General features: G+C 42.7%; 1 protein-coding gene across 1 annotated transcript in view; it reads right to left on the bottom strand.

Annotated features, from left to right (window-relative positions):
- Nucleotides 1–27871, bottom strand: part of myo16 (myosin XVI) — a 278895-nt gene that overhangs the window by 193065 nt on the left and 57959 nt on the right. Inside the window, exon 9 of the mRNA XM_055637409.1 lies at nt 4215–4365. Coding sequence (XP_055493384.1) covers nt 4215–4365 — 151 coding nt within the window. The remainder of the gene's footprint in view (nt 1–4214; nt 4366–27871) is intronic.

The raw sequence follows: 27871 nt of genomic DNA, 5'->3' as shown, positions 1-27871 counted from the left end.
GACACTGTGGGAAACTAGAGAAGAAATTACAGGAGCACTGGCTGAGATTTATGAGCCAGCAATAAATACAGGAGAGGTGCCAGAAGACTGGAGGGTCTACAAATCTTGTGCCTCTATTCAAGAAGAGCTGCATGGAAAATGCAGGGAACAACAGGCCAGTGAGCTTAACATCTGTGGTTGGAAAGTTACTAGAGAGTATTCTGAGGGATAGAATGTACATGCATTTAGATGGACAAAGGCTGATGAGGGATAGTCAGCATGGTTTTGTACATGGGAGGTCATGTTTCATGAATCTGAGATTTTTGATGATGTGACCAAAAGGATTAATGAGGGCAGAGCTGTAGATGTTGTGTACACGGATTTCAGCTAAGCATTCGACAAGGTTCTACATGGTAGGCTGCTCTGGAAGGTTAGATCGCATGAGATCCAAGGAAAGATAGCTGAAAGGATAAAAAAACTGGCTTCATGGAAGGAAGCAGATGGTGATGGTTGAAGGTTGCTTTTTAGACTGGAGGCCTGTGACTAGTGGTGTGTCTCTGGGTTCGTTGCTGGGCCCATTGCTGTTTGCATTCTATATCAATGATTTGGATGAGAACATACATGGCAAGATTAGCAAGTTTGCAGAAAAGTGGGTGATTTTGCAGTTAGTGAAGATGGGTGTGAAAAAATGCAGCATGATCTGGATCAGGTGGGATGAGGAATGGTTGATTGCATTTAATACAGAGAAATGTGAGGTGTTGCATTTTGAGAAGTCTAACATGGGTAGAACCTGCACAGCGAACAGTGGGGCTCTAGCCAGTGTTGCAAAGCAGAGGGATCTTGGAATGCAGGTACATAGTTCATTGAAAATCTCATCACAGGTAGATAGGGTGGTTAAAAAGTTTTTGCACACTGCCATTTGCCATTTAGAGTATTGAATATAGAAGTTTGGAGTTCATGTTGCAGTTGTGTAAGACGTTGGTGAGGCTGCATTTAGAGTATTGTGTTCAGCTCTGGGCACTATGTTATAGGAAAGATTTTGTCATTGGAAAGGGTGCAGAGAAGATTTATGTGGATGTTGCCAGGACTCGAGGGAGAATTGAGAATTAAGGAGAATTGAGATGTGATCTTATAGAGGTGTACAAAATCATTAGGGGAATAGATCAGGTGTACCCAAATAGGCTCCTGCCAAGAGTAGGCAAATCAATATTCAAGATTTTTGGCTACGTAAGCAGAATTGCAATATTACAATACTCAACGCAAGGCAGTAGATCCAAAAACATAAATTGTTTCTCTATGCAAGATTGTGTGCTGTTTCCAGCATTTATTTCAGCCAACCAGTATTTGCAGCATTGTATTCTTTTGTTCTATGAATTGAGTTATTTCAATAGATGTGTAAGAAGGAACTGCAGATCCTGGTTTAAACCGAAGATAGACACAAAAAGCTGGAATAACTCAATGGGACAGGCAGCATTTCTGGGGAGAAGGAATGGGCGATGTTTCGGGTCCAATTTGGAGTCTGAAGAAGGGTCTCGACCTGAAATGTCTCCCATTCCTTTTCTCCAGAGATGCTGTCTGTCCCGATGAGTTACTCCAGCTATTTGTGTCTATCTATTTCAATAGATGCTTTGATGTGACCTTCCTTTCCATACAAGTTCTTAACATTTTGTGGACATGGATGAAAGTGGAGAGAAGGGGACAATTCGAAGATGCCCCAACATTTTAATGCTTTAGTGGTACTTTGGAAATTGCTGTAATGTAAAGGATACATTTCTGGTAGTGTTTAACTCTTTCAGCACCTCTCTAGAAATTTGTCCCCATGTATTTAGAATAGGACAGCACCATGTTGCAGCTACTGGTGCTGCCATTTCAGGTTGAATCATGGCTCCAGTGCAGTGCACGGATAGTCTGCACATTCTCTCTGTGACCACTTAGCTTTTCTCTGGGTTTCTTGCTTTCCAACTAATTCCCAAGATTATCAGGTAGGTTTTCAACAGCCCATTGTAAGTTATCCCCGGGAGAGGGTTAATGGCAAAAAGCATCAAAGAGAACTTGATAAGCATGTGTGAGAGAGAATAGGTTGGAGGGGTTGCAGGGATATAAGGAAAGAGGGAATGGGATATGATTTCTCCCCTGGGAAACAGTATGTACAGAATGGGCCAAATGGCCAGCCTTTATGGAATCTTAGTCCTAAGCTAAGGACTTAGCTCCTACACACACATGTTTCAGAGGTGAGATTGGAACCCCTTGAGCCACAGCATTAAAATGAAGAAGTTCAGAGCAACAAACCTCCATTACTGAAATGTTTAAGAAGGGTCACGACCCAAACGTCGCCTATTTCCTTTGCTCCATAGATGCTGCCTCCCCCGCTGAGTTTCTCCAGCATTTTTGTCTACCTCCATTACTGAAAATATTCTTAGATCACAAGATCTTAAGTGATAGGAGTAGAATTTGGCCATTCGACCCATCAAGTCTACTCTACCATTCAATCATGGCTGATCTATCTCTCTCCCTCTTGACCCCATTCTGCTGCCTTCTCCCCATCAACTCTGACACCTGTGCTAATCAATTCTTGGCTTGCAACATTGAACAGGTATTTGCTAAAGTGTAGAAACTAGGAACTGCAGATGCTGGTTTATGCCCAATATAGACACAATGTGTTAGAGTGATTCGGCAGATCAGGCAACATCTCTGGACAAAAAGGATGGGTGACATTTTGGGTCGGAACCCTTGTTCAGACTCAAATGAGAAGGGGATTTAAAATGATGGGCAACCAGAAGATCCAGTCGGCCTTGTCGAACGAGGGTGGTTGAGGCCGATTCTCTAGATACTTTCAAGAGAGAGCTAGATAGGGCTCTTAAAAATAGCAGAGTCAGGACATATGGGGAGAAAGCAGGAATGGGGTACTGATTGTGGATGATCAGCCATGATCACATTGAATGGCAGAGATGGCTTGAAGGGCCGAATGGCCTACTCCTGTCTATTGAGTGCAAGTGCTCAGCAAAACAGTCGCCGAGTATACTCTTGGTCTCGCCAATGGTCAGGAGCCCACATAAGGAACACCGGATGCAGTAGATGAGGATGGAGGAGGTGCATGTGAACCGTTGTCTAACCTGAAAGGACTGTCAAGGTCCCTGGATGGAGTCAAGGGAGGAGGTATAAGGACAGGCATTGCATCTCCTGCAGTTGCAGGAAAAAGTACCTGGGAAGGTGGTGGTTTGGGTGGGAAGGGATGAGTTAACCAGAGAGTTACGGAGGGAGCTGGCCAAACTGTTCAACTCCCATCCCATTCCCTAACGGACCTGTCTGTCCTGGGCCTACTCCATTGCCACAGTGAGGCCAAACACAAATTGGAGGAACAAAACCTCACATTTCACTGGGTAGCTTATAATCCAATGGTATGAACATTGAATTCTCTAATGTTAAGTAACTTCTACTTACACTTCCCCACCGCGCTCACCCTCCGCTTGTCCCCTTTCCCCACACTAGTCGTTTTACCAGTTGCACATTTCTCCACATTGTTTCTCTTGAGATCACAGCTTCCCCAGCCTACAATGGACCTACCATGCACTGCCCTGCTTGATGTTATTTTTGTCCGGACCTGATGGTCCTGTTCTTTTCTCGCCTCTAGCCCTTCACCCACCCCCCCCCTCCCCCCCCCCCCCCCCCCCCCCCCCACTTTCAGTCTGAAGAAGGGTCCCAACCCGAAATGCCACCCATCCTATATCTCCAGAGTTGCCGACTGACTCGTTGAATTACTCCAGCACTTCGTGTCTATCTTAGGTCTTTGTGAAAAGAAGGCTTAATTTTTACTCCGTAATGTATTTAAGCAGTAAAAGTTGGTCAAATATCTTTGAAGTATAGTCTCCATTATACTTGAACTACCTGACTATCTTTAATCGGACTTTACTGGACTTTATCTTTTGAATAAAGATCTGTTGGAAACCCCAGTTGTCGTTCTTCAGACTGCCAAAGGTATTAATGACAATTTAAAACAAGCAATTTTCACACCAGGCAAAATCAAATATTTGTCAGAAATTGAAGTTAGTAATTTGAAACATCAAGTCAAAATACTTCAAACGAGATAGCAGGAAAATATGTTTGAAAAATGGTTTAGCATTCCTGTACTGCAAATAAATTGTATATCAAACTCTGTCATTATTACAGTTGTTTCACCCCAAAATACAGTTGCTGCCAATTAAAACTGGTATTCAGATAAATATATTTGAGATTACCTGTTCAACTCCACAAGTGCCGTTCATCGTAACATTGGCGCAGAGTCTCTCTTGTGAATTCTGTTTGCACAAGCTCCTCGAGGCAGCTTTAAATAACGTATCTTTTTCCAACATGCTGTCCTGTTTGGCTATCGGCAGGGCGAGAGGGGTGCTGAGGGATTGAAATATATGCAAGTTAGATCACCTTGTTCAAAGGTTAACAACCAAGGAATATTCAAGCTAAAGTCAGGTGTTGCTGAAATCAGGTGTGGGGAAGAACTGCAGATGCTAGTTTACACTGAAGATAGACGCAAAATACTCAGTTACTCAGCGGGACAGGCAGCATCTCTGGAGTGACGGAACGGGTGATGCTTCAGGTCGAGACCCTTCTTCAGACTGAGAGTCAGGGGAGAGGGAGACACAGATAAGGAATGTAAGGTGTGAAAACGAGACATAAAAGGAGACAGGGTTCAAGGAAGATGTAGAATAGAAAATTGTTAGCTAGGGGAAGTGAACAACGAAGCATACTGAGATAACATTGAATCAGGAGGGCAGTCAAGCTAAAGTCAGATGTTGCCTTTGATTTGTACACATGGCTTGAATATTTTGGTGTTTAATTTTGGTTCAGATCAGATTTCATTTTCAGTTATTATTGCTGAGCAATATCTGATATATTCATTTTATTAAATGAACTTTAGAAATCCATAATCATGACCCCATACTGATGATGAAATGAACAAGAATGAACAACTTTTAGAAGTCTACACAAATGCTTCATATGCAAAATACATGGTTGACATTACATTGTATATAATCCTGTAATTGTAATATATATTGTACAATTATATATATATTGTCAGGATAGAATTTTCTTGGTGTAAAAATAAAATATATTTGATTATTATTGATTTAACATGGAAAAAGTTAATTTATTGCACTGATACCAGGTTTTAAGATTGATTTGAGATTGTATTTCTTTCATACTTGTAAATCATAATAACATATTGAAAATATGTACAAGAATATATGCATAAGTTCATGAATTCATGTGATTGTGGCGGAATTAGGCCATTCGGCCCATCAAGTCTACTCCACCATTCAATCGTTGCTAATCTATATCTCCCTCCTAATCCCACCATTCTACTGCTTGCTCACCATAACCCCTGACACCCGTACTACTCAATAATCTATCTATTTCTGCCTTAAAAATACCCATTGATGGCCTCCACTGCCTTCTGTGGCAAAGAATTCCACAGATTCACCACCCTTTGACTAAAGAAATTCCTCCTCACCTCCTTCCTAAAGGAACGTCCTTTAATTCAGAGGCTATGACCTCTGGTCCTAGACTCTCCCACTAGTGGAAACATCCTCTCCACATCCACTCTATCCAGGCCTTTTGCTATTCGGTAAATTAACAGAAGTGATCTGCAAAGTGACTATCCAATCTGTATTTAGTTTCCCCCATGTGGAGAGATAGACATTCAGCACAGAATATACCACCGCAAATTGCAAAAAGTACATCCGGAAAAACATGTTTGATTCAAGGTATAAGACAGACAAGGCATAAAGACAGGTGGGGCATCTCAGAAGTTCACAAGTTATTCACGAGTGGAATTAGGCCACTCGGCACATCGAGTCTACTCCGCCATTCAATCATGGCTGATCTCTGCCACCTAATCCCATTTTCCCGCCATCTCCCCATAACCCTTGACAACCTTAATTTCCTGTGGTGGCACAGGATTGTGGGAAGAAGTTTGTGTACTGGTGACAAAGTGAAAGAAAGCATCCCAGAAAAAGCAGGAGGATGTTTCCAGCAAAGACATTCATTGGAATGGAAGGTTACAAAAAAAAAGCTGGAGAAACTCAGCGGGTGCAGCAGCATCTATGGAGCGAAGGAAATAGGCAACGTTTCGGGCCGAAACCCTTCTTCAGACTGATCGGGGGCGGGGGTGGGTGGGGACAAGAAAGGGAAAAGCAGGAGGAGCCTGAAGGCTGGGGGATGGGAGGAGACAGCAGGGGGGTTGAGGAAGGGGAGGAGACAGCAAGGACTAACAAAATTGGGAGAATTCGATGTTCATGCCCCCGGGATGCAGACTCCCCAAACGGAATATGAGGTGCTGTTCCTCCAATTTCCGGTGCTGCTCGCTGTGGCCATGGAGGAGACCCAGGACAGAGAGGTCGGAGATGGAGTGGGAGGGAGAGTTGAAGTGCTGAGCCACCGGGAGGTCAGCTTGGTTATTGCGGACCGAGCGGAGGTGTTCGGCGAAACGATCGCCCAACTTCCGCTTGGTCTCACCGATATAGATCTGCTGACATCTAGAGCAGCGGACGCAATAGATGAGGTTGGAAGAGATGCAGGTAAACCTCTGTCGCACCTGGAACGATTGCTTGGGTCCTTGAACGGAGTCGAGGGGGGAGGTAAAGGGACAAGTGTTGCATCTCTTGCGGTTGCAAGGGAAAGTGCCCGGGGAGGGGGTGGACCGAGAGGGAAGGGAAGAATTGACAAGGGAGTTATGGAGGGAGCGGTCTTTGCGGAAGGCAGATATGGGGGGAGATGGGAAGATGTGGCGAGTGGTGGGGTCACATTGGAGGTGGCGAAACTGACGGAGGATTACTTTTTGTATGTGACGGCTGGTGGGGTGAAAGGTGAGGACTAGGGGGACTCGGCCCTTGTTGCGAGTGCGGGGATGGGGAGAGAGAGCAGTGTTGCGGGGTATGGAAGAGACCCTGGTGCGAGCCTCATTTATGGTGGAGGAGGGGAACCCCCGTTCCCTGAATAGTGAGGACATTTCAGATGTCCTGGTGTGGAACGCCTCATCCGTGGAGCAGATGCGGCGTAGACGGAGGAATTGGGAGTAGGGGATGGAGTCCTTACAGGAAGCAGGGTGGGAAGAAGTGTAGTCCAGATAGCCATGGGAGTCAGTGGGTTTATAGTGTATGTCGGTCAGAAGGAATGGAATGGAATGTTAGTGCCACATGCACTGAATAGTATAAAGAGAATATTATTATGATTTTAGGGGGGCAAGAGAAGATGTGCAGCAGAATAATGGTAAAAGAAATAGCCACTGTCATCAAAATACTAATCTTTAACTGCTTCTTTATTTCTGATCTATTACAAATTATTTTTTTTACCGTGGTTTATGCTTCAAGGCATTGTTTCCAGTTGACATCTTCAGGATATAAAGTGGGCAGATGACCAAAGGATCATTCTATCACAACAGAACACTGGTGATTTTTCTCCAGATGCAGTATCAAAATTAAAATGGATCCATCTAAATAATGCACATTTCCTGCATGGAAATGCAAATCCCAGTGAATTGCAGAGCATTTTGTCATCACGTATTGCAATGGCTGGTTCATTAGTAAGTAAATATTTAATAGAGAATTAGAACATAGAACAGTATAGCACAGGAAGAGGCCCTTCGACCCACAATGGTTGCGATGGACATGATGCCAAGTTAAACTGATCTCATCTGCGTGTATGTGATCCATACCCATCTATTCCTTGCACTTCCATGTGCCTTCTTAAAAGCCCCTTAAATACTGCTATCGTACCTGCTTACACCATCACCCTTGGCAATGTCTTCCAAGACCCAACCACTCTCTGTGCAAAAAAATTACCCCGCTCGTCTCCATTAAACTTTCTCTCTTTCACCTTCATCTATGCCCTCTAGTATTGGACATTTCCACCCTGGGAAATAGATTCTGACTGCCTATCTTATCATTGCCTCTCATCATTTTGTATACTATCATCTCCAATATTCAAGAGAAAAAAAATCAAAATGTATCTAACCTCTTCCTGTTGCTGAAACCCTCTAATCTAGGCAGCATTCTGGTAAATTCCTGTACCATCTCCAATGCCTCCATATCCTTCCTGTAAAAGGTTAAATTGAGAAACATGTCTCTCCTTCTTCCTATTGCAAACAATCCCTCGTTTAAACCGTCTACTTTAGATGTGGTGTTTGTTCAATGGAAGAACCTGGGAATCAATACTGTGCGAGACCTCTATAAGAAGGGCACTCTCTCTTCATTTCAAGAACTACAGGAGAAATATCACTTGAACGCCAACTATTTTTTTAGATACCTCAAATCCGAGATTATGTGAAAACATAAACACAAGCCTGTCCTTTTATGGGCCCAGATATATTAGACGATTGATTGAATAGACATGCCGATACAAGTAAATTGATATCTTACATTTATAACACTCTTCTAAATATTGACACCCCACACTCTGAGATTATAGGCGAGCATGGGAGGACGAGCTGGGTTTACCCATTTCGAAAGATATATGGGAGGAAAGCCTACTATACATACACTACTGTTCTTTAAATGCCAGGCATTGCCTGATACAATTCAAAGCATTGCATAGGTTATACTACTCAAAGACCAAACTGAACAAATCTTCCCAACTGTTTCCCCTCTCTGTGATAAATGTCACTTCCAAGAAGCTACCCTAACCCATTCTTTTGTATCCTGTATAAAAATACAAAACTTCTGGACGGGAATATTCAATACCATTTCTAAAACACTCAAAATTCATTTGGAGTCAGATTCAAAATTAATAATAACTCTAGTAAATTCATCCAATACAGGTCTTCTCAGGGCACTGGGAATAATCTTTCTATGTCCCCACTTCTAGCGTCATTAATCGGTGCACAAATCAAATCTTCCACTGAAAAAGGATTGCAGATCCACATTTGATCATTTGACATAGTTCTACAGCACAATTACAAGAGAGAGTAATGAATGCACGGAGTTATTCTTATGCCAAACCATCCACTTTTTCAAATAGTTGTGAGTTGAAGAGGTTTTCCAAATTCAGATTTACTTCAGTGAATTAAACTTTGGTTTCTGTGGAATTACCGGATTGGTAAGCATGCAATCTCCTTCAACAGCATAGACTTCTTATAATTGCTTTTCAATGCTTTCTGCATTTTCAGTACTTCCTTCACTTCAACATGTTATTTGCTGCAAAGAATACTTTGATTCTCTCCAAGTATGCTATGAAAGACTCACATATTCAATTGTCCATTGCTAGAATGCTTATATATCCCAGCTACAGTTGAGCTGTCAATTTCGCGTTATAGGCGTAGAATTAGGCCATTCGGCCCATCGAGTTGACTCCACCATTCAATCATGGCTGATCTCTGACTCCTAATTCCATTTTCCTGTCTTCCCCCATTCTAACCAAGAATATGTCTATCTCCGTCTTAAAAATATCCACTGACTTAGCCTCCACAGCCCTTTGTGGCAATGTTCCACAGATTAATTACTCTCTAACTAAAGAAGTTCCTCCTCTTCTCCTTTCTAAAAGAGCGCCCTTTAATTCTGATACTATGAACTCTGGTTCGAGACTTTCCCACCAATGGACACATCCTTTTCACATCCACTCTATCTATGCCTTTCATTATTCTGTAAGTTTCAATTAGTTTCCCTCGTAACTTTGTAAACTCCAGCAAGTAGAGGCCCAATGTTGTCGAACACTCATCATATGCTAACCCACTTATTCCTGGGATCATTCTTGTCCCATTTCCTGAATAAGCAGTGATACAACTGCACCCAAGACAACCTCCTTCCACCATGCCTAAAAATCCTTTGATTAATCCTCTTATGTTCACCATTCTCATCAACATTTCTTAGTCCATCGTCCTTTGAATAGCTGTTTTCCCTGTTATTCACGTAACTTGCACTTAAAATTGAACTTTACCGACTCACAATCCACCAAAGGTAATTATAAAATTGCAAATCCTTTGCACTTTTTCCTCCTCAACTATCAAGAGGAGATCCTCGCAATTTCTATTCTCATTGACATCTCTGCCACAATTTCATGATGTTTAATTTATTTGGTTGTTAGGACAGTACGGCAAAGGGCAGTACAGTACAGTTTGTACACAAGTCGCTAAAAAGTTGGCGTGCAGGTATAGCAGGCAGTGAAGAAAGCTAATGGAATGTTGGCCTTCATAACAAGAGGATTTCAGTATAGGACTAAAGAGGTTCTTCTGCAGTTGTATAGAGCTCTGGTGAGACCACATCTGGAGTATTGTGTCCAGTTTTGGTCTCCGAATTTGAGGAAGGACATCCTTGTGATTGAGGCAGCGCAGCGTAGGTTCACGAGATTGATCCCTGAGATGGCGGGACTGTCATACGAGGAAAGATTGAAAAGACTAGGCTTGTATTCACTGGAGTTTAGAAGGATGAGGAGGGATCATATAAAAACATATAAAATTATAAAATTATATAAGGACTGGACGAGCTAGATGCAGGTAAAATTTTCCCAATGTTGGGCGAGTCCAGAACCAGGGGCCACAGCCTTAGAATAAAGGGAAAGCCATTTAAGACTGAGGTGAGATAAAATGTTTTCGCCCAGAGAGTTGTGAATTTGTGGAATTCCCTGCCACAGGATTTAAGAGAGAGTTAGATAGAGCTCTAGGGGCTAGTGGAATCAAGGGATATGGGGAGAAGGCAGGCACGGGTTATTGATTGGGCATGATCAGCCATGATCACAATGAATGGCGGTGCTGGCTCGGGGCCGAATGGCCTCCCCCTGCACCTTTTTCTATGTTTCTATGTTTCTAAAAGAACAATATCTCAGCTAACCATGATGCCAAGAGCATCTCTATTAACCTGTGCATAATTCTTATTGCTCCAGTCCCTGCATATCCTCATGTCCATCCAAAAGCCTCTTGGATGCCACTATCATATCTGCTTCAAGGACCGACCTTAGCAGTGCATTCCAGGCACCCACCATCTGTGCAAAAATGTTGCCCCGCACATCTCCTTCAAATGTTGCCCCCTCCTCACCTTAAAGCCATGCCCTTTGCTTTCTACGCCCTCAATACCAAATCCTTGGGAGTACTTCAGAACGTAGATTCGGAGAGTCACAGTCATAAAGCACAGAAACAGGCCCTTCAGCCGAACCCATCCACGCCGATCGTGATGCCACACTATGCTGGTCCCACCTGCCGGTTTCCTATCTAAGTACATGTTTTTACATGTTGTTATAGTATCTTCCTCAACTGCCAGCGTATTCCATTCATATACCCATCTCCCTTGGTGTGAATAAGTTGTCCCTCATGTTCTATTAAATCTTTCTCCTCTCACCTTAAGCCCATGTCCTTAGATTCTTGATTCCCCTACTCTAGGTGAAAGATCTTGTGCATTCACCCTATCTTTTCTTCTCATGATTTTATACACCTCTATAAAATTACCCCTCATCCTCCTGTGCTCCTTAATAGTCCAAACCTGCTCAACCTCTCCCTATAGCTCAGATCTTCAAGCCCTGGCAACATCCTTATAAATCTTCCCTGCATTCATTCCAGCTTAGATACATCCTTCCTACAGCAGGGTAATCAAAACTAAACAATCCAAATGTGGCCTTACCAACGGTGCTAAAAACTGTAACATAACTTCTCAACTTCTATGCTCAAGTACTGATGAAGGTTAATGTACCTAAAGCCTTCTTGACCAACCTATCTGTCTGTGACATCACTTTCAGAGAACCATGAATGGGACGACCAGAACTGCACGTTGCAGCATAGCTTTCAGATAAGAGGGGTAAGGTTTAAAAGAGATTACACAAAAGTGGGTGGTATTGTCGATAGTGAAGATGGCTGTAAAAATTTGCAGCAGGATTTTGATCGGTTGGGCAGGTGGGCTGAGGAATGGTTGATGGAATTTAATACAGAGAAGTGTGAGGTGTTTCATTTTTGAAGCACTAACATGGGCAGCACTAACATGGGCATGAATGATAGGGCTCTGGGCAATGTTGTGGAGCAGTGGCATCTAGGAGTGCAGGTACATAGTTCCTAGAAAGAGGCGTCACAGGTAGATAGGGTGGACAAAAAGGTTTTTGGCACATTGGCCTTCATCAGTCAGAGTATTGAGTACAGACGTTGGGAGGTCATGTTGCAGTTACATGAAACATTGGTGAGGCTACATTTAGAGTATTGTGTTCAGTTTTGGGCACCATGTTATAGGAAAGATGTCAAGCTGGAAAGGGTATGGAGAAGATTTATGAGGATGTTGCCAGGACTAGAAGGTGTGAGCTATGGGGAGAGGTTGAGCAGGCCAGGATTTTATTCCTTGGTGTGCAGGAGGATGAGGGGTGATCTTATAGAGGTGTACAAAATCATGAGAGGAATAGATTGGGTAAGGGCACAGAGTCTTTTGCCCTCAGTAGCGGAATTTACCTGGAGTAGGGCTTAGGTTTAAGGTGACGGGAGGAAATATTTAATCAGAACCCGAGGGATAACTTTTTCACACAAAGTGTGGTGGGTGTATGAAACAAGTTGCCTGAGGAGGTAGATGAGGCAGGGACTATAGCAATGTTTAAGAAGCATTTAGACATGGATAGGATCAGCTTAGAGGGATATGGGTTAAATGCAGGCAGATGAGACTAGTTGGGACAGATGGGGCATGTTGGTTGGTGAGGGTAAGTTGTGCTGAAGGGCCTATTTCCATGTTGTATGACTCTATCAGATATGTAGGGCAAGTTGATTTACACAGCGGGTTGTAAGTGCCTGGAATGTGCTGATGTGGGTGGTGGAGGTTGATGTGGTAGTAGACACGAGTTAGTCTTGGCATCATGTTCGGCACAGACATTGTGTGCCACGGGGCCTTTCATTAAGTAAAATTCAGAGGAATGTTTGAAATGTTTGTTTGGAAAAAGAGTAGGTATAAAGACTTTTGCCAGCAATCTATCTTGAACAGTTTACTCAATGGGTTACCATTCTACTGTTATCTGATTTTCCACTGAAACATATAATCATCCACTCAAAGATTATTTGCGAGTTTGAAGTCATCACGTATTTCATTGCAATCGTGGATAAAAACATGCCAATCTCACTCTGTTTTCTTATACCACCCTGGTATGAACAAAATTGCTTGTGACACATATAGAGTAACATTTTCAAATAAATGTTACACATATGTTGAACATGCAGATATGAAAAAAAAACTTTTTTGTTTCATCATTTTTAGAATAAGGAATAGAACAATTTTTAGAAACAAGGAACTGCAGATACTGGTTTACATAAAAATAAACAAAAGTGCAGGTGTAACTCAGCATCTCTGGAGAGCATGGATAGGTACAAAGTGCTGGAGTAACTGTATATAGGTTGAACATGCAGATATGAAAAGCAAACTTTTTTGTTTCATCATTTTTAGAATAAGGAATAGAACAATTTTTAGAAACAAGGAACTGCAGATACTGGTTTACATAAAAATAAACAAAAGTGCAGGTGTAACTCAGCATCTCTGGAGAGCATGGATAGGTACAAAGTGCTGGAGTAACTAATTGGGTCAGGCAGCATCTCTCTGGAGAACATAGATAGGTACAAAGTGCTGGAGTAACTCAGCAGGTCTGGCAGCATCTCTGGAGAACATGGATAGGATCGAGTCTGGCCCCTTCTTCAGATTGATTCTAGGGAGTTAGATAAAAGCTGGCACATGAATGAATGAATAAATGAATATCTTTATTGTCATTGCACATGGTACAATGAAATTTAAAAGTCAATCCCACGGTGCGATTCACAAGAGCAATTTTAAATATATAAGAAAAGGTAAAAATATATACAAAAAAAAAAAAAAAATTACAGATAAGTAACAATAGCAGCTGAGGTAGAACCATTCAGTTGAATGTGAGTGTTATTTCTTATTTTGCATTGTTAAGCTCACGTATGGCTATGGGGTAGAAGCTGTCTCTGAGTCTGTTTGTGCAAGTTTTGAAAGACCTGTACCGTCTGCCAGAGGGCAGCAGGTGGAACAGATTGTGTCCAGGGTGGGAAGGGTCCTTCAGATTGATACCGATGAGAAGGGCTTTTTGAAAGTTAGATGGTTGGACAAACGTTAAAGATGAAAAGTCAGCAGGTGTGAGATAAACTGATCATCCTTAGAGAGAACTGGGCTTCTTGCGAAATGTGAAGCTAGAGGACGAATAATTGATTTTGGAGGGGAAGAGAAAGGCACTTTGAATTAGACAGAGAATTGGATTTCAGAAGGTTCTCTCCCCTTGTGTTTGAGCAGAGGCTTATAATAAAATAAGGTAAGGTCTTTAGGGTTGGCACTTTTCCCTGCAACCACATGAGATGCAATCTGTTCCTTCTCCCTCGCCTCCATCCAAGGACCCCAGCAGCCCTTCAAGGAGCTCCTCTTTGAACCTCATGCACTGTTTCTGGTGCTCTAAACGTGGCCTGTGTTCCACATCGCGACCAAGCCTAGACTTGCAAATTGTTGCGGTGTGTACAGAGTTGCATGTGCGCCAAGGTCTTCCTCTGGTCGGTGCAGATTCGGTGGGTTGCTAACCACTTTTTCCCCACTGTATCCATTCCCAAACTAAACAAAAAGGTCATGCCTCCTACATTGCCAGACTCGAGGGACTGACACATTGAGAGGAACAAGAAGATGATTTCAGAGGTGTAGCTTACAACCCATAGATATGTGACATTGAGTATTCTCCAATAGGTTAGATAACTTATGGAATAGTCCCACTTAGGAAAATTTTTTCAATAGGGCGACTGGGCAATTTTTCACGGAAATGGTGAGTCTACAAATGACCTACCAGGGGAGTCGTGGTCAAGGCTATGCAAAAAACAACGTTCTTTTTGCGACCCGATCAGGATTCCCATCTACGAACACACCTAACTTAGGGAATGTGGAACACCCCACAAGCTTTGGTGATGCCGGGGAGCTGTTGTATATACACTTGCTTATTTCCCCCCTTCTTCTGTGTTCCCCATTATTCTTTCCTCTAGCTTCACAAATCAATTGGTCTGTCCTTTGGATCCCCTTTTGTCGGCCAAACGAAACCGTTTAAGAGCCATACAGTAACACACAAATAGTCGCCAGACACAACGTAGGTAGTCGCCACATAAAATCCATCACATAACTGTGATGCAGGCCGGAGACAACCGTATGTCATCATGCGACACTCTACCCCCCCCCCGACGTCAGAGTCAAAGTCAAGCTATGATCTGGCATCAAGCGAACTGTCACGCGGCCTGTAAAGCCGAAAACGTTTGGAACGAGTTGCAAATCACACAGCGACTTGGAATTGGCTTGGTGTATGCATAAATTGCCTAGTGTGTGTAGGCCATGTCCAATGTGCGGGGGGCGCTGGTCGGTGCAGATTCGCTGGGTTGAAGCTCTGTCGACCCCCAACTCTCTAGAACTAAACTAAACAAAAGGTTCATGAGGAGCGGTGCCCGGACAGGGAGAGACTGAGCTCGGCGGAGTCGTGGGAAGACGATTTAATAGAGGTGTATGAAATCATGAGGGGGCATAGATAGAGTAACTGCAGAGTATTCTTCCCAAGAGTAGGGTATAAAGAACGAGAATAGTTCGAAGTGAGGGGAAAAGATTTAGTCCCCCGGAAGCTTCCTGTTGGAGGCAATTCCTCGTTACGGAAGATGGTGAGTGTATGGAATGACGAGCTTGCAGGTCGGGTCTCCAGTGCAGGGAGAGATTCAAAGGTGGAAACTCCACCAACGTTCCCCCACCCCCCCATCACATTCCATCATCTGCAAAAACTGTGAAACTTAGAAAAAAATAAAAAACCCGGTTTGGTGATGCAGGGCTGCTGCTGTGATACATTGCTTAGGAAGCTATTGTGTTGCTAGATTAACGAACCCCATTAGAGAGAGGGGGAAAATACATACAAAGCTTTTGTAAATGCGTATCTGTGCCATTGCAGACGTGAAACCATCAGGAGAACGTTGGAAATGACAAACACATAAAGCAGAAGAAACATAAATATAGAAAATAGGTGCAGGAGTTGGCCATTCGGTTCTTCGAGCCAGCACCGCCATTCAATATGATCATGGCTAATCATCCAGAATCAGTATCCCGTTCTGGCTTTTTCCCCATATCCCTTGATTCCATTAGCCCTAAGAGCTATATCTACCTCTCTCTTGAAAACATCCAGAGAATTGGCCTCCACTGCCTTCTGTGACAGAGAATTCCACAGATTCACAACTCTCTGGGTGAAAGAGTTTTTCCTCATCTCAATCCTAACAGAAGGGTCTCGACCCGAATCGTCACCTATTCATTTTCTCCATCGATGCTGTCTGACCCGGTGAGCTACTCCAGCTTTTTTTGTGTCTATCTAAAGGTGATGGGGAGATGTGAGAGCTGATTTCTGGACTTGGGGAAGGGGAAGGTCATTTCTCTTTGGCGAGAGTGCAGCAGCAATTAACAGGTTAATAGACTCCTTGTAGAGTAAAGGGCCTGTCTCACTTGGCGATTTGCCGGCACCGTTGACTGACGTATCAGGTCACCAAAACATTTGCGGTGTGATGTGGCGTGATATGGCGTGGCGTGACATGGCGTGATGCGGCGGTGACATGGCGTGATGACATGCGGTGTTTTTTCAAGTGTCGCAATATTTTTTTTTGTCGCTGCTGGATTTTGAAATGTTCAAAATCTTTTGGCGACACTGATATGATGCCGGTAGTCACCGAAAAAATTGCCAAGTGGGACAGGCCATTATTGCGCTGTTCTGTGAGATTCAACATAGAATAACAGCTTGTGGGAGATTCCACATAGATTTCACGAACTGGAAGGTCATTCTCTGAACACACAAACCGTGCCTGTCTACCTGGAGGCAAAGGTGATCTTGGACATTCAGTTGTCTATTTCTTCAACTCTCCAATTATGTGCTGCATTCTACAGCAAGGCAAATAGATTTAGTTTAGTTTCATTTAGAGATACAGAGCCAGGAAACAGGTCCTTTGACCCACCGAGTCCGTCCTGACCAGCGATCCCCGCACATTATCACCATCCTACACACACACTAGGGTCAATTTACATTTATACCGAGCCAATTAATCTGCAAACCTGTCCATCTTTGGAGTGTGGGAAGAAACCGAAGAACTCGGAGATAAACCTGGTGATAATGTATAAACTCTGTACAGAAGCACCCATAGTCCGGATCGAACACGGGCCTCTGGCATCAAAAGCGCTGTAAGGCAGTTATTCTACCACTGCACCAACGTGCCCCCATTCAGATGTGGTACAGTGTAGAAACATAGAAACATAGAAAATAGGTGCAGGAGTAGGCCATTCGGCCCTTTGAGCCTGCACCGCCATTCAATATGATCATGGCTGATCATCCAAATCAATATCCCATACCTGCCTTCTCTCCATACCCCCGATCCCTTTAGCCACAAGGGCCACATCTAACTCCCTTTTAAATCTAGCCAATGAACTGGCCTCAACTACCTTCTGTGACAGAGAATTCCACAGATTCACCACTCTGTGTAAAAAATGATTTTCTCATCTCGGTCCTAAAATACTTCCCTCTTATCCTTAAACTGTGACCCCATGTTCTGGACTTCCCCAACATCAGGAATAATCTTCCTGCATCTAGCCTGTCCAACCCCTTAAGAATTTTGTAAGTTTCTATAAGATCCCGCCTCAATCTTCTAAATTCTAGCGTGTCTCTGTTATGTGGCTGCCATGATTGAATAAATGGGCATGTGTGAAATGCATGGATAACGCACTTTGGGACGAAAGTATTCAAAAGGTCGTGGTGAGGCATATGGATGTTCGGGAGTTCTAGGGAGTGATCTAGTTGCTTAAAGATCTATTCCCTGGAGCAGTATGAGTTCATCGGTGTAGTTAATAGCCAATAGAATTTGCTGAGATCTGTACAGACTGCATGAGAAGTCATTCGACCTTTTTCTCATACTATATCCAACTTGATGCTACTGATTGTGGGTTCCCCCTGGGCTCCTGGCATGGAGGCCCTTCCACTATCCCTGCATCTCCTCCATATTGACACATCATTAGACCATTAGATTGGGCAGCACGGTGGCCAGCGGTAGTGTTGCTGCCTTGTAGCGCCAGAGACCTGGGTTCGATCCCGACTACGGGTGCCATCAAGTCCTTCTGTATGGAGTTTGTACGTTCTCCCTGTGACTGCATGGGTTTTCTCTGAAATCTTTGGTTTCTTCCCACACTCCAAAGATGTACAGGTTTGTAGGTTATTTGGCTTGTTATTAGTGCAAATTGTCCCTAGTGTGTGCAGGATAGTGTTAGTGTGCGGCGGACACTAGTCGACATGGCCTCGGTGCGCAGAAGGGCCTGTTTCCGCGCAGTATCTCTAATCTAAACTAAAATCAGGGTGCCTGACTCTGTGTCTGATACATCAGCTTCCCTGAGCTCTGGAACACATTTAAATGTCAGCAATGCAGGAAGAACATAAGTAGCAGCAATGAAGGTAAAACAGTGAAGGGTTGGAGGAGTGGGTATAATTTCAACTGGCACCAGTAATTCCCACAATTAAACTTTAAAATGTACCGTTAATGGTCATTCAGAAGCACTGAATACATTCTGCAGTTATGTTAGTGACATGCACTTGATTTTTTAAAATCCATTAGATTGTGAAATATCTATCTGGGGAATGACAATCAATATGTGTACAATCATTATTTAATGCCGGATACCGCCTGACATGTTGGATATATCCTGCACCCGCTTTTTATTACAGCAAGAGCTTGCATTTGTGCATCAGTAACATCTCACTTACAGACCATGTAGCTAAGTATAACGCTGTCAGGAAGCTTTGCAGTAAGATTAGATCTTAAGTGATTCATGACCACATCAGCTCAAAAGATTCTGCTGGAAAGATTTGCAAAGGAGCATAGCTAATGGAAAAGCGGGAAATTATTGACAGCATGTTGCTGTTTAATGATGCTTAGTTTAGTTTGGAGATACACACTTTGGTGCACCGAGTCCGCACCGACCAGCGACCCCCCCCACATTAACCCTACCCTAAAACCATCAGGGACACTTTTTTACATTTATACCAAGCCAAATAACCTATAAACCTGCACGTCTTTTGAGTGTGGGAGGAAATTCCAAGATCTCGGAAAAAGCCACGCAGGTTACGGGGAGAACAGCAACTCTACTGCTGAGCTACCTGCAACTTTATCTGCAGTGAGTGCCACCGTGTATATGCAAACTTTAGAGGTTTTGATCACTTTCACAGTGGTCAGACTGAATACTGGAAGTTCTCTGTCATCACAGCTTTAACAAGGTTCACAAGATTGATCCCTGGGATGGCGGGATGGTCATATGAGGAAAGATTGAAAAGACTAGGCATGTATTCACTGGAGTTTAGAAGGATGAGAGGAAGATCTTATGAAGACATATAAAATTATAAAAGGACTGGACAAGCTAGATGCAGGAAACATGTTCCCAATGTTGGGCGAGTCCCGAACCAGGGGCCACAGTCTTAGAATAAAGGGGAGGCCATTTAGACTGAGGTGAGAAAAAACTTTTTCACCCCGATAGTTGTGAATTTGTGGAATTCCCTGCCACAGAAGGCAGTGGAGGCCAAATCACTGGATGGATTTAAGAGAGAGTTAGATAGAGCTCTAGGGGCTAGTGGAATCAAGGGATATGGGGAGAAGGCAGGCACGGGTTATTGATTGGGGACAATCAGCCATGATCAGAATGTATGGCGGTGTTGGCTCGAAGGGCTGAATCACCTCCTCCTGCACCTATTTTCTATGTTTCTATGTTTCTAAAATCTTTGTCATTGTATGCAACAATTAAACTTTGAACAAAATTAAACAGATCTTTTTTTCAAAATAATGGGTGGCATAGTTGCACAGTGATGGCACAGTGGTGCAGCTGATAGAGCTGTTACCTAACAGCGCCAGTGACCCAGCTTCGATCTTGACCCTAGGTGCTATCTATGAGGAGTTTTGCACGTTCTCCCTGTGATCATGTGGGTTTCCTTTGAGTGTTCCGGTTTGCTCCCACATCCCCAAAATGTGCTGATTTATAGGTAAACATAGAAACATAGAAGATGGGTGCAAGAGTAGGCCATTTGGCCCTTTGAGCCAGCACCGCCATTCAATATGATCATGGCTGATCATCCAAAATCAATTCCCCTGTTCCCGCTTTCTCCCCATATCACCTGATTACCTCAGCCCCAAGAGCTATATCTAACACTCTCTTGAATGCATCCAGCCAATTGGCTTCCACTGCCGACTGTAGCAGAGAATTCCACAGATTCACATCTCTCTGGTGAAACGGTTTTTCCTCATGTAGTATTTTTAGTATCATTAGATACTTTATAATGGGCAAGGAAATAGGGGACCAAACAACCTGTGTCTGTGCTGCAAGATTCAACAATCTCTGGTTACATTTTATATAAAGATCCTTTGCCTCTGGTTTTTCATCGTACAAGATAATTTAAAGATTATTGTGATTAACACTTTTACTTTTCTAGGCACCAATATATACATCAAAGGGAAATCAGACCAATGTTCAATGATGTCTTACTGCCATCAGTGTGCAAGTGAGGTTTGGTCCTAGGCTGCAGTCACTGGGCATTGAGGTCAACGTGTTTCCAGTTTGGTTTTGTGAACTGTGAGGTGTCTTGTGAGGCCAGTGTGGGCACCACTGACTCTTCCATAGAAGGGGCAAGCGTTTACTAATGGGGTGAGTGAGATAGTTTGTGAGGTGGAGCACTCCTTTCCCAGATTATGCAGGTAGTCCTGCGGAGACCAAATATTCCTTCTCCATTTTGAGCAGTCCCCAAGAATCAGTAGGGATTTTGCAATTCTTCAAGCAAGCTTTGAGCGCCCCCTTAATTCATTTCCTCTGCCCATCTGCCATGCAAGAGATTGGAATAAAGTCTCAATTTCTGGACTGTTGTCAGGCATGAGAATAACATGACCTGCCCAGAGTTGCCAATTGCGAGAAACTAAAATAGATGTTGGATGGGGAGAAGTCTGAAGAAGTGTCTCAATGCAAAATGTCACCCATTCCTTCTCTCCAGAGATGCTGTCTGTCCCGCTGAGTTACTCCAGCAGTTTGTGTCTATCTGAAAAGTCACAGATGTTGGTTAGCTTATCCTTCCAGTCAATTTGAAAGCAATGCTGGTGGTATGTTCCTTGCATTTGTGATACCTGTTGTAGACAGTTCAGATCCCCAAGATAAATGGGAGACAATGATTCCAGGAATGAATAGGTTAACATATGATGAGTTTTTGACCGCACTGGGCCTCTACTCGCTGGAGTTCAGAAGGATGAGGGAGGACCTTATTGAAACTCACGGTTCAGTGAAAGACTTGGATAGAGTGGATGTGTAGAGGATGTTTCCACTAGTGGGAGAGTTCAGGATCAGAGGCTAAAGCCTCAGAATAAAAGGATTTTCCTTTCGGAAGGAGATGAGGAGGAATTTCTTTAGTGAGAGGATGGTGAATCCTTGGAATTCTTTGCCACAGAAGGTTGTGGAGGCCGTCAATGGATATTTTTTAAGAGAGATAGATACTTAATTTGTATGGGTGTCAGGGGTTATGGGGAGGAGGCATGAGAATGGGGTTAGGAGGGGAAGACAGATCAGCCATGATTGAATATACTTGATGGACTGAATGACTTAATTCTGCTCCAATCAGTTATGAACATATGACAAGAATCACATGACCATAATGTGTGGGAAAGAACTGCAGATGCTGGTTTAAACCAAAGATAGACACAAAAAAAGCTAACTCAGTGGATCTGACAGCATCTCTGGAGAAAAGGAAAACATCACCTATTCCTTTTCTCCAGAGATGCTGACTGACCCGCTGAATTACTCCAGCATTTTGTGTCTATCACCTGACCTTTATGCCAATCAGATTTCATTTGATTTGCAAATGCACTTTACCTTTATTGGCCTAAGGCTAGTATGGCACATTAAAGCAATGGTTAATATCATTACTCATGTCTGCCTTTCCTTAGTGGTGGCTCTCAAGATATGGCCACATTAGCCACCCGTAGGGCCCACATGGAAGGCCCAGGAAAACCAGCTTCCTTTTCTTGGGAGATTATTAGCACCTCTGTGAAGCTCAAATCGTATATAAATAGTAAGTAAAGAGGTGAGTGATGATCTGGATTGTAAAATGTCATGAATAACACAAATATTAAAATTAATATGGGATCCCTCCAAACTCTGATGATGTCACATAGACTCTGATGGTGTCACTGTGGTCTTGAACATTCTGACCGTCGCTGTGCTCTGTTTGTTTAACAGAGACCAGTTTATTCATTCAACGGAGACTAAATTACTCTTGAAATGTAGGGGAATCAAGATATAGGGCTGGAAAATGACACTGACTATGAAGATCCTTTTGATGAATGCACAGTAGACCTGAAGGGCCTGCTCAATGTTTGATTGAATTCATGGCGGCTCCTGCTTCTATTTCTTATCCTCATAGGCTCCTAAATTCTGGTTTGTTGTGTAATGTGCCTGTCTGCTACAGAGTGAAATTTGAGAGGAAAATTGATTTCTAAGTGCATCCATTGATTGTTCCCAATGATCTACAAATTTGAACTTATGCTTCTGGCTTTGTGTGCATGATATGCTGACACATTGGGAGAGCAGACAGGAACATCAGCATCATCTGTGGAAAAGTTCTGCCTGTTTGGCATTGCAGTCCAAGAAAACAATTGTGAGACAAACCTTAAACCTACTATAGGCCCTCTGCCCTCACTTAGAGTAGCAATGTTACAAAATTTTGAGATTAAAAAAATCAAGTCTGCAATTTATCCCATCAGATAAAGCATAAAAATAAGTTTAATTTGACACCTAATTCACTTTCATATCTCAAGTAATAAAAAAGTTATGGCCATTTTCATACTCAGAAATTAGCATCTTGTTCCCTATTGATTTTCTATGGACATAACAAAAAAGCTGTGATCATGGACAGTCAAAAGCCCATAACCTTCTTAAAAATTAAGAGAACTGAATGAAATTTTCAGTTATCATAGATTGAACCATTCTGAAACAAATATAAAATAATCTTACTTGGATGACCTGAAATTAAAGCATATAATTAGTTAGTTACCCAATTGTAGCTAATTTCAAACTTCAATTACTAAATCTAAACATCTATCCATTTCGTAATAAATGATTAACATTTTTAAATAGCCTAAGTGTCCAAATAATATTCACAAATAATTCACAATAAAACATGATTTTTAAATCTCATTTACATCAATTTATAGGCCAAATGGAAGGAATTTAGTGTTCAATTGCTGTAAATTAAAGTCCATTTTAAATCGGCTTTCTAGTGGGTTCCTGTGAACGCGCTGGTTTAGAACGTTCACATTGCGCTAGATTTGTGCCCTCGAATGCCCAGAAAAATACTGCGGGATATAAAGAGCCCAAAATGAGCTACTCGCTATAGAAAACTTTATATACAGGGTTCTTAAGAAGCCCCTTTTAATGTAAAAATAAGGTACATACCTTTAATTGTTTGCTTTATAAAACCCTGGGGCTGCGAGAGGTCGCGGGTTTAGAGAGTGATTTTTAAACTACTATAAACTATTATACAAGGCCATAAAAACTAATAATACCTTTTGCGACGGGGTCTTTCAGCGATTTTTTGTTAATGATTTACTAGGCTGAACATTTTCGATTGCAACAGCCTAGTGAAAATCGCGTTTTAAACCCGCCCCCTCTAAACAGCGCCAAAATCACGCACACGGCCTGGGGCAGATTCTCAACGACGATTCAGGTAGGTTTTGCAACATACCTACTTAGAGCTATAGAGTCATACAGTGTGGAAACAGGCCTTTCGGCCCAACTTGCCCACACTGACCAACATATCCCATCTACACTAGTCCAACCTGCCTGCATCAGGCACATATCCCTCCAAACCTGTCCTATCCTGCCTACAGTATTCTTAATGGTTGCGATATCCCAGCCTCAACTAACTCCTCCAGCAGCTTGTTCCATACACCAACTGCCCTTCGTGTGAAAAGGTTACTGAGTACAGTCAGGTATTATTATTGTATAGGTAGTAGAAACAAACTGCTACTGTGTGCAGATTTGTATCCCCACACAAAGCCATGCTACTATCCCTAATTCTCTTCCAAATCTGAGTAAAACGTATGTTGAAGAATTATTTCTCATAGTTTTCCTACGTATAGTTATCACTACTTCCTTTCTTAAACAAAGGAACAACATTGGCCACTCTCCAGTCCTCTGGGACCTCGTCTGTGGCTTCAGAAGAAACAGAGTTCCTCGTCAAGGTCCCCACCATCTCCTCTCTTGCCTCTCTATCTGTAAAGGTAATTGATGACTGCTAGAGAGACACACCAATCTATATTTTAAATAGAAGTACATATTTGTGTTCCTTACATTCCTTTCAGAACATCCCAAAGCTAATTTTGAAATTGCAACATGTTTTAAAAAAATGCAAAATGGTAGAATACAGAAGGAAAATATTACAAATGTGGTGTACTTGAATTTTCACAAACCCTTTGATAAAGTTTCACATACAATATGACTATGTACAATTGAACCACTTGGCAGTGGATCAAAATGTTTTAAAAATTGGTTGGTGGATAAATAACAGACAATAGGGTGAAACCAACTGCAAATTGGAGGAACAGCATCTCATATTTTGCTTGGGCAGCTTACAACCCAGTGGTATGAATATTGATTTCTCTCACTTCAAGTAACCTTTGCATTCCCTCTTTCTCCATCCCTCCCCCAACTAAGTCGTACCAGGTTCAAAGTCGTCTTTTTGCATATCTTTCATTAATTTGTTCCATCCTTTAGACTATAATTAATTTTAGGTACTGCTGCCCATTTCTATACCCTAATGTGTCTTCTGACAGCCTTCCTCACTGCCTGCAGTTCCTCCAATTTTGGTGCTGCTCCTCACCAACACATCTACAGCCAGGTCACACACACACCCCTCCCCCCCCATCTACCTTCCATGACTTCTATGAATAAAACAGTTCCAAATCCGAACGACCAAGTCATCATGAATCCTGTACATCTTAATCTTCTGGATCAGGCTACTGTGAGGAACATTATTAAAACCCTTACCAAAATTAATGTATTCAACATCCACCACCCTTCGTTTGTCAACTTCTCAAAAAACTCAGTCTTGTTAGTAAGACATGAGCTTCCCCACACAAAGCCATGCTACTATCCCTAATTCTCTTCCAAATCTGAGTAAAACTTATGTTGAAGAATTATTTCTCATAGTTTTCCTACGTATAGTTATCGCTACTTCCTTTCTTAAACAAAGGAACAACATTGGCCACTCTCCAGTCCTCTGGGACCTCGTCTGAGGCTTCAGAAGAAACAGAGTTCCTCGTCAAGGTCCCCACCATCTCCTCTCTTGCCTCCATCAATAATCTTTAATAGATCCCATCAGGTCTTGTGGACATCCACTTTAATGTTTTTCAAGAGCCTCAGCATCACCTCCTTCTCGGTCTGAAACTGCCCTAGCATGTTTGTATTCACCACACTGATCTCACTGTCCTACAAGTCTGTCCCTCTGTGAATACAGATAAAATGTACTAATTTAGTACGTACCTGCATCCTCCAACTCCAAGCATAGATACCCTCCTCTATCCTTGAGCTGTCCTTCCTTCTTCCTGGTCACCCTCTCGTTTTTAACAAATGTATAGAAAGCCTTGGGATTTTCCTTTATCCAATAACCTATGACATTTCATGGCACCTTTCAGTACTTCTTATCGCCTGGTTGAGTTATTTCCTACTCATTTTATATTCCTCATAAACCCTGTCTGATGCCACCGTTGTAAATCTGGCATATGCTTACATTTTCTTCAAAATTTACAACCTCCTCGGTCATTCACGGTTCTTTTACCTTGCCATTCTTAACCATCCTCCTTACTGGAACGTGCTGATCCTGCACGTTGATCAGCTGGCCTTTAAATGATCCCAACCTATCATCTGTGGACTTACCGAATAACAACTGATCCCAATCTACCCTCCTTAGCTCCTGCCTACAGTCACGTCCCAATTACTTTCCCCCAACATCCAGATTCAAAACAATCCCTATTCAAAACCATCTCAATACTTCATGATGACTTTGTCCAAAATGTTCTTCCACCATTACACCAGTCACTTGACCAGACTTGCTTCCCAGTACAAGGTCCTTCCTTGATCGAACTTTCCTCATGCTGTTTAAGGGAAACCGTCTTCAATACACCTAACTAATTCTGCCCTATCTAATCCTCTTGCCTGAAGAAGGATCTTGACCCGAAACGTCCCCATTCCTTCTCTCCAGAGATGCTGCCTGTCCTGCTGAGTTATTCCAGCATTTTGTGTCTATCTTCAGTGTAAACCAGCATCTGCAGTTCCTTCTGTCTCCTTACTGCTTTCAATGTTTTTTCCAACGGTATTGACTCATCAAATGAGTGAATGTAACGAGCTCCATGTAATCAGTTTGATTACATCCATTATGCCGCGATTATACTCTTAGATTAGCGGTTTCCCCATTCGGTTGCATTTTGGAAACATAATTAATAAAGTATTTTTAAATGTAATTAAATGCAGAGAAAATCAGACCTTAACAGCAAGGATGTGCACCTAACTACTATAAGGGATTGACATTCACTTGTGAGACTGCCTTATATGCAATCAGGCACAGACATAATAAGATGGAGGCGTCCGGGGGTCTGAACAACATTCTGAAGATGAAACTAACTACTCTTAGCGGTTGTGTTCCTGACGCAGTTCGAGGAGCAAGGAGAATCACAGTCACAGAACTGCAGGGTGCCACGCTCCTGATTACAGATCTGTAAAGAACAGTGTGTCTGAAGACTGAAGTTATTTACGTCAACCAGTCCTTTCAGGGAGATTTCACCATCAGAGTGAGGCCCAGCGCAAATTGGAAGAACAGCAACTCATATTTCACTTGGGCAGCTTACAGCCCAGTGGTTTGAATATTGACATCTTTAACTTCAAGTAACCCTTGCTTTTCCTCTCTCTCCATCCCTCCCCCTTCCGGGTTCTTCAACCAGTCTGACTGTCCCCCTGATTCATTTTATCTCTGTAAGCCTCGTTGTCACCTTCTCGTAGCTATCATTGATCTATTCTATGGTAAAGTTTCATTCAATTAGCTTAAGTGACACTGAACCTTTCAGATTTTATCTTTGAAAATCATGGCATCTCCAAAAATCTCTAAAATAAATGACATTTATGAGGTGGGGTCTTATCAAGAGATGAATGAATGGTGGCGCAGCGGTAGAGTTGCTGCCTTACAGCGCTTACAGCATCAGGTTCCATCCCGGCAACGGGTGCTGTCTGTATAGAGTTTGTACGTTCTCCGCGTAAAGCATGGGTTTTCTCCGAGATCTTTGGTTTCCTCCCACACTCCAAAGATGTACAGGTGTGTTCGTTAATTGGCTTGGTATGATTGTAAATTGTCCCTAGTGTGTGTAGGGTAGTCTTAGTGTGCGGGGATCGCTGGTCAGTGCAGACTCGGTGGGCTGAATGGCCTGTTTCCGTGCTGTATCTCTGAACTAAACTAATACCCCAGGCAAGCAAACTCTCTCTTGAATGTTCAAGTAATATATACTTCCTATAGTCAACTTTAGTTTAGTTTACTTTACTTTGGAGATATAGCACGGAAACAGGCCCTTTGGCCCACCGATTACGCCTACCAGCAATCCCGGTACACTAACACCATTCTACAAACACCTCCCTATGGACATTTTACAATTTTACCAGAGCTGATTAGCCTACAAACCTGTACGTCTGGAGTGTGGAAGGAAATCGGGGAACCCAGGGAAAACCCACACAGGTCATGGAGAAAACGTACAAACTCCATAGAGACAGCACCCATAGCCAAAATTGAACCTGGGTGTCTGACGCTGTAAGGCAGCAACTTTACCGCTGCGCCACCGTGCCACTCC

The sequence above is a fragment of the Leucoraja erinacea genome, chromosome 6 (assembly GCF_028641065.1).
Source record: "Leucoraja erinacea ecotype New England chromosome 6, Leri_hhj_1, whole genome shotgun sequence".
Lineage (NCBI taxonomy): Eukaryota > Metazoa > Chordata > Chondrichthyes > Rajiformes > Rajidae > Leucoraja > Leucoraja erinaceus.
The sequence above is the reverse complement of the archived record's forward strand: the minus strand, read 5'-3'. Positions and strand labels throughout refer to the sequence as shown.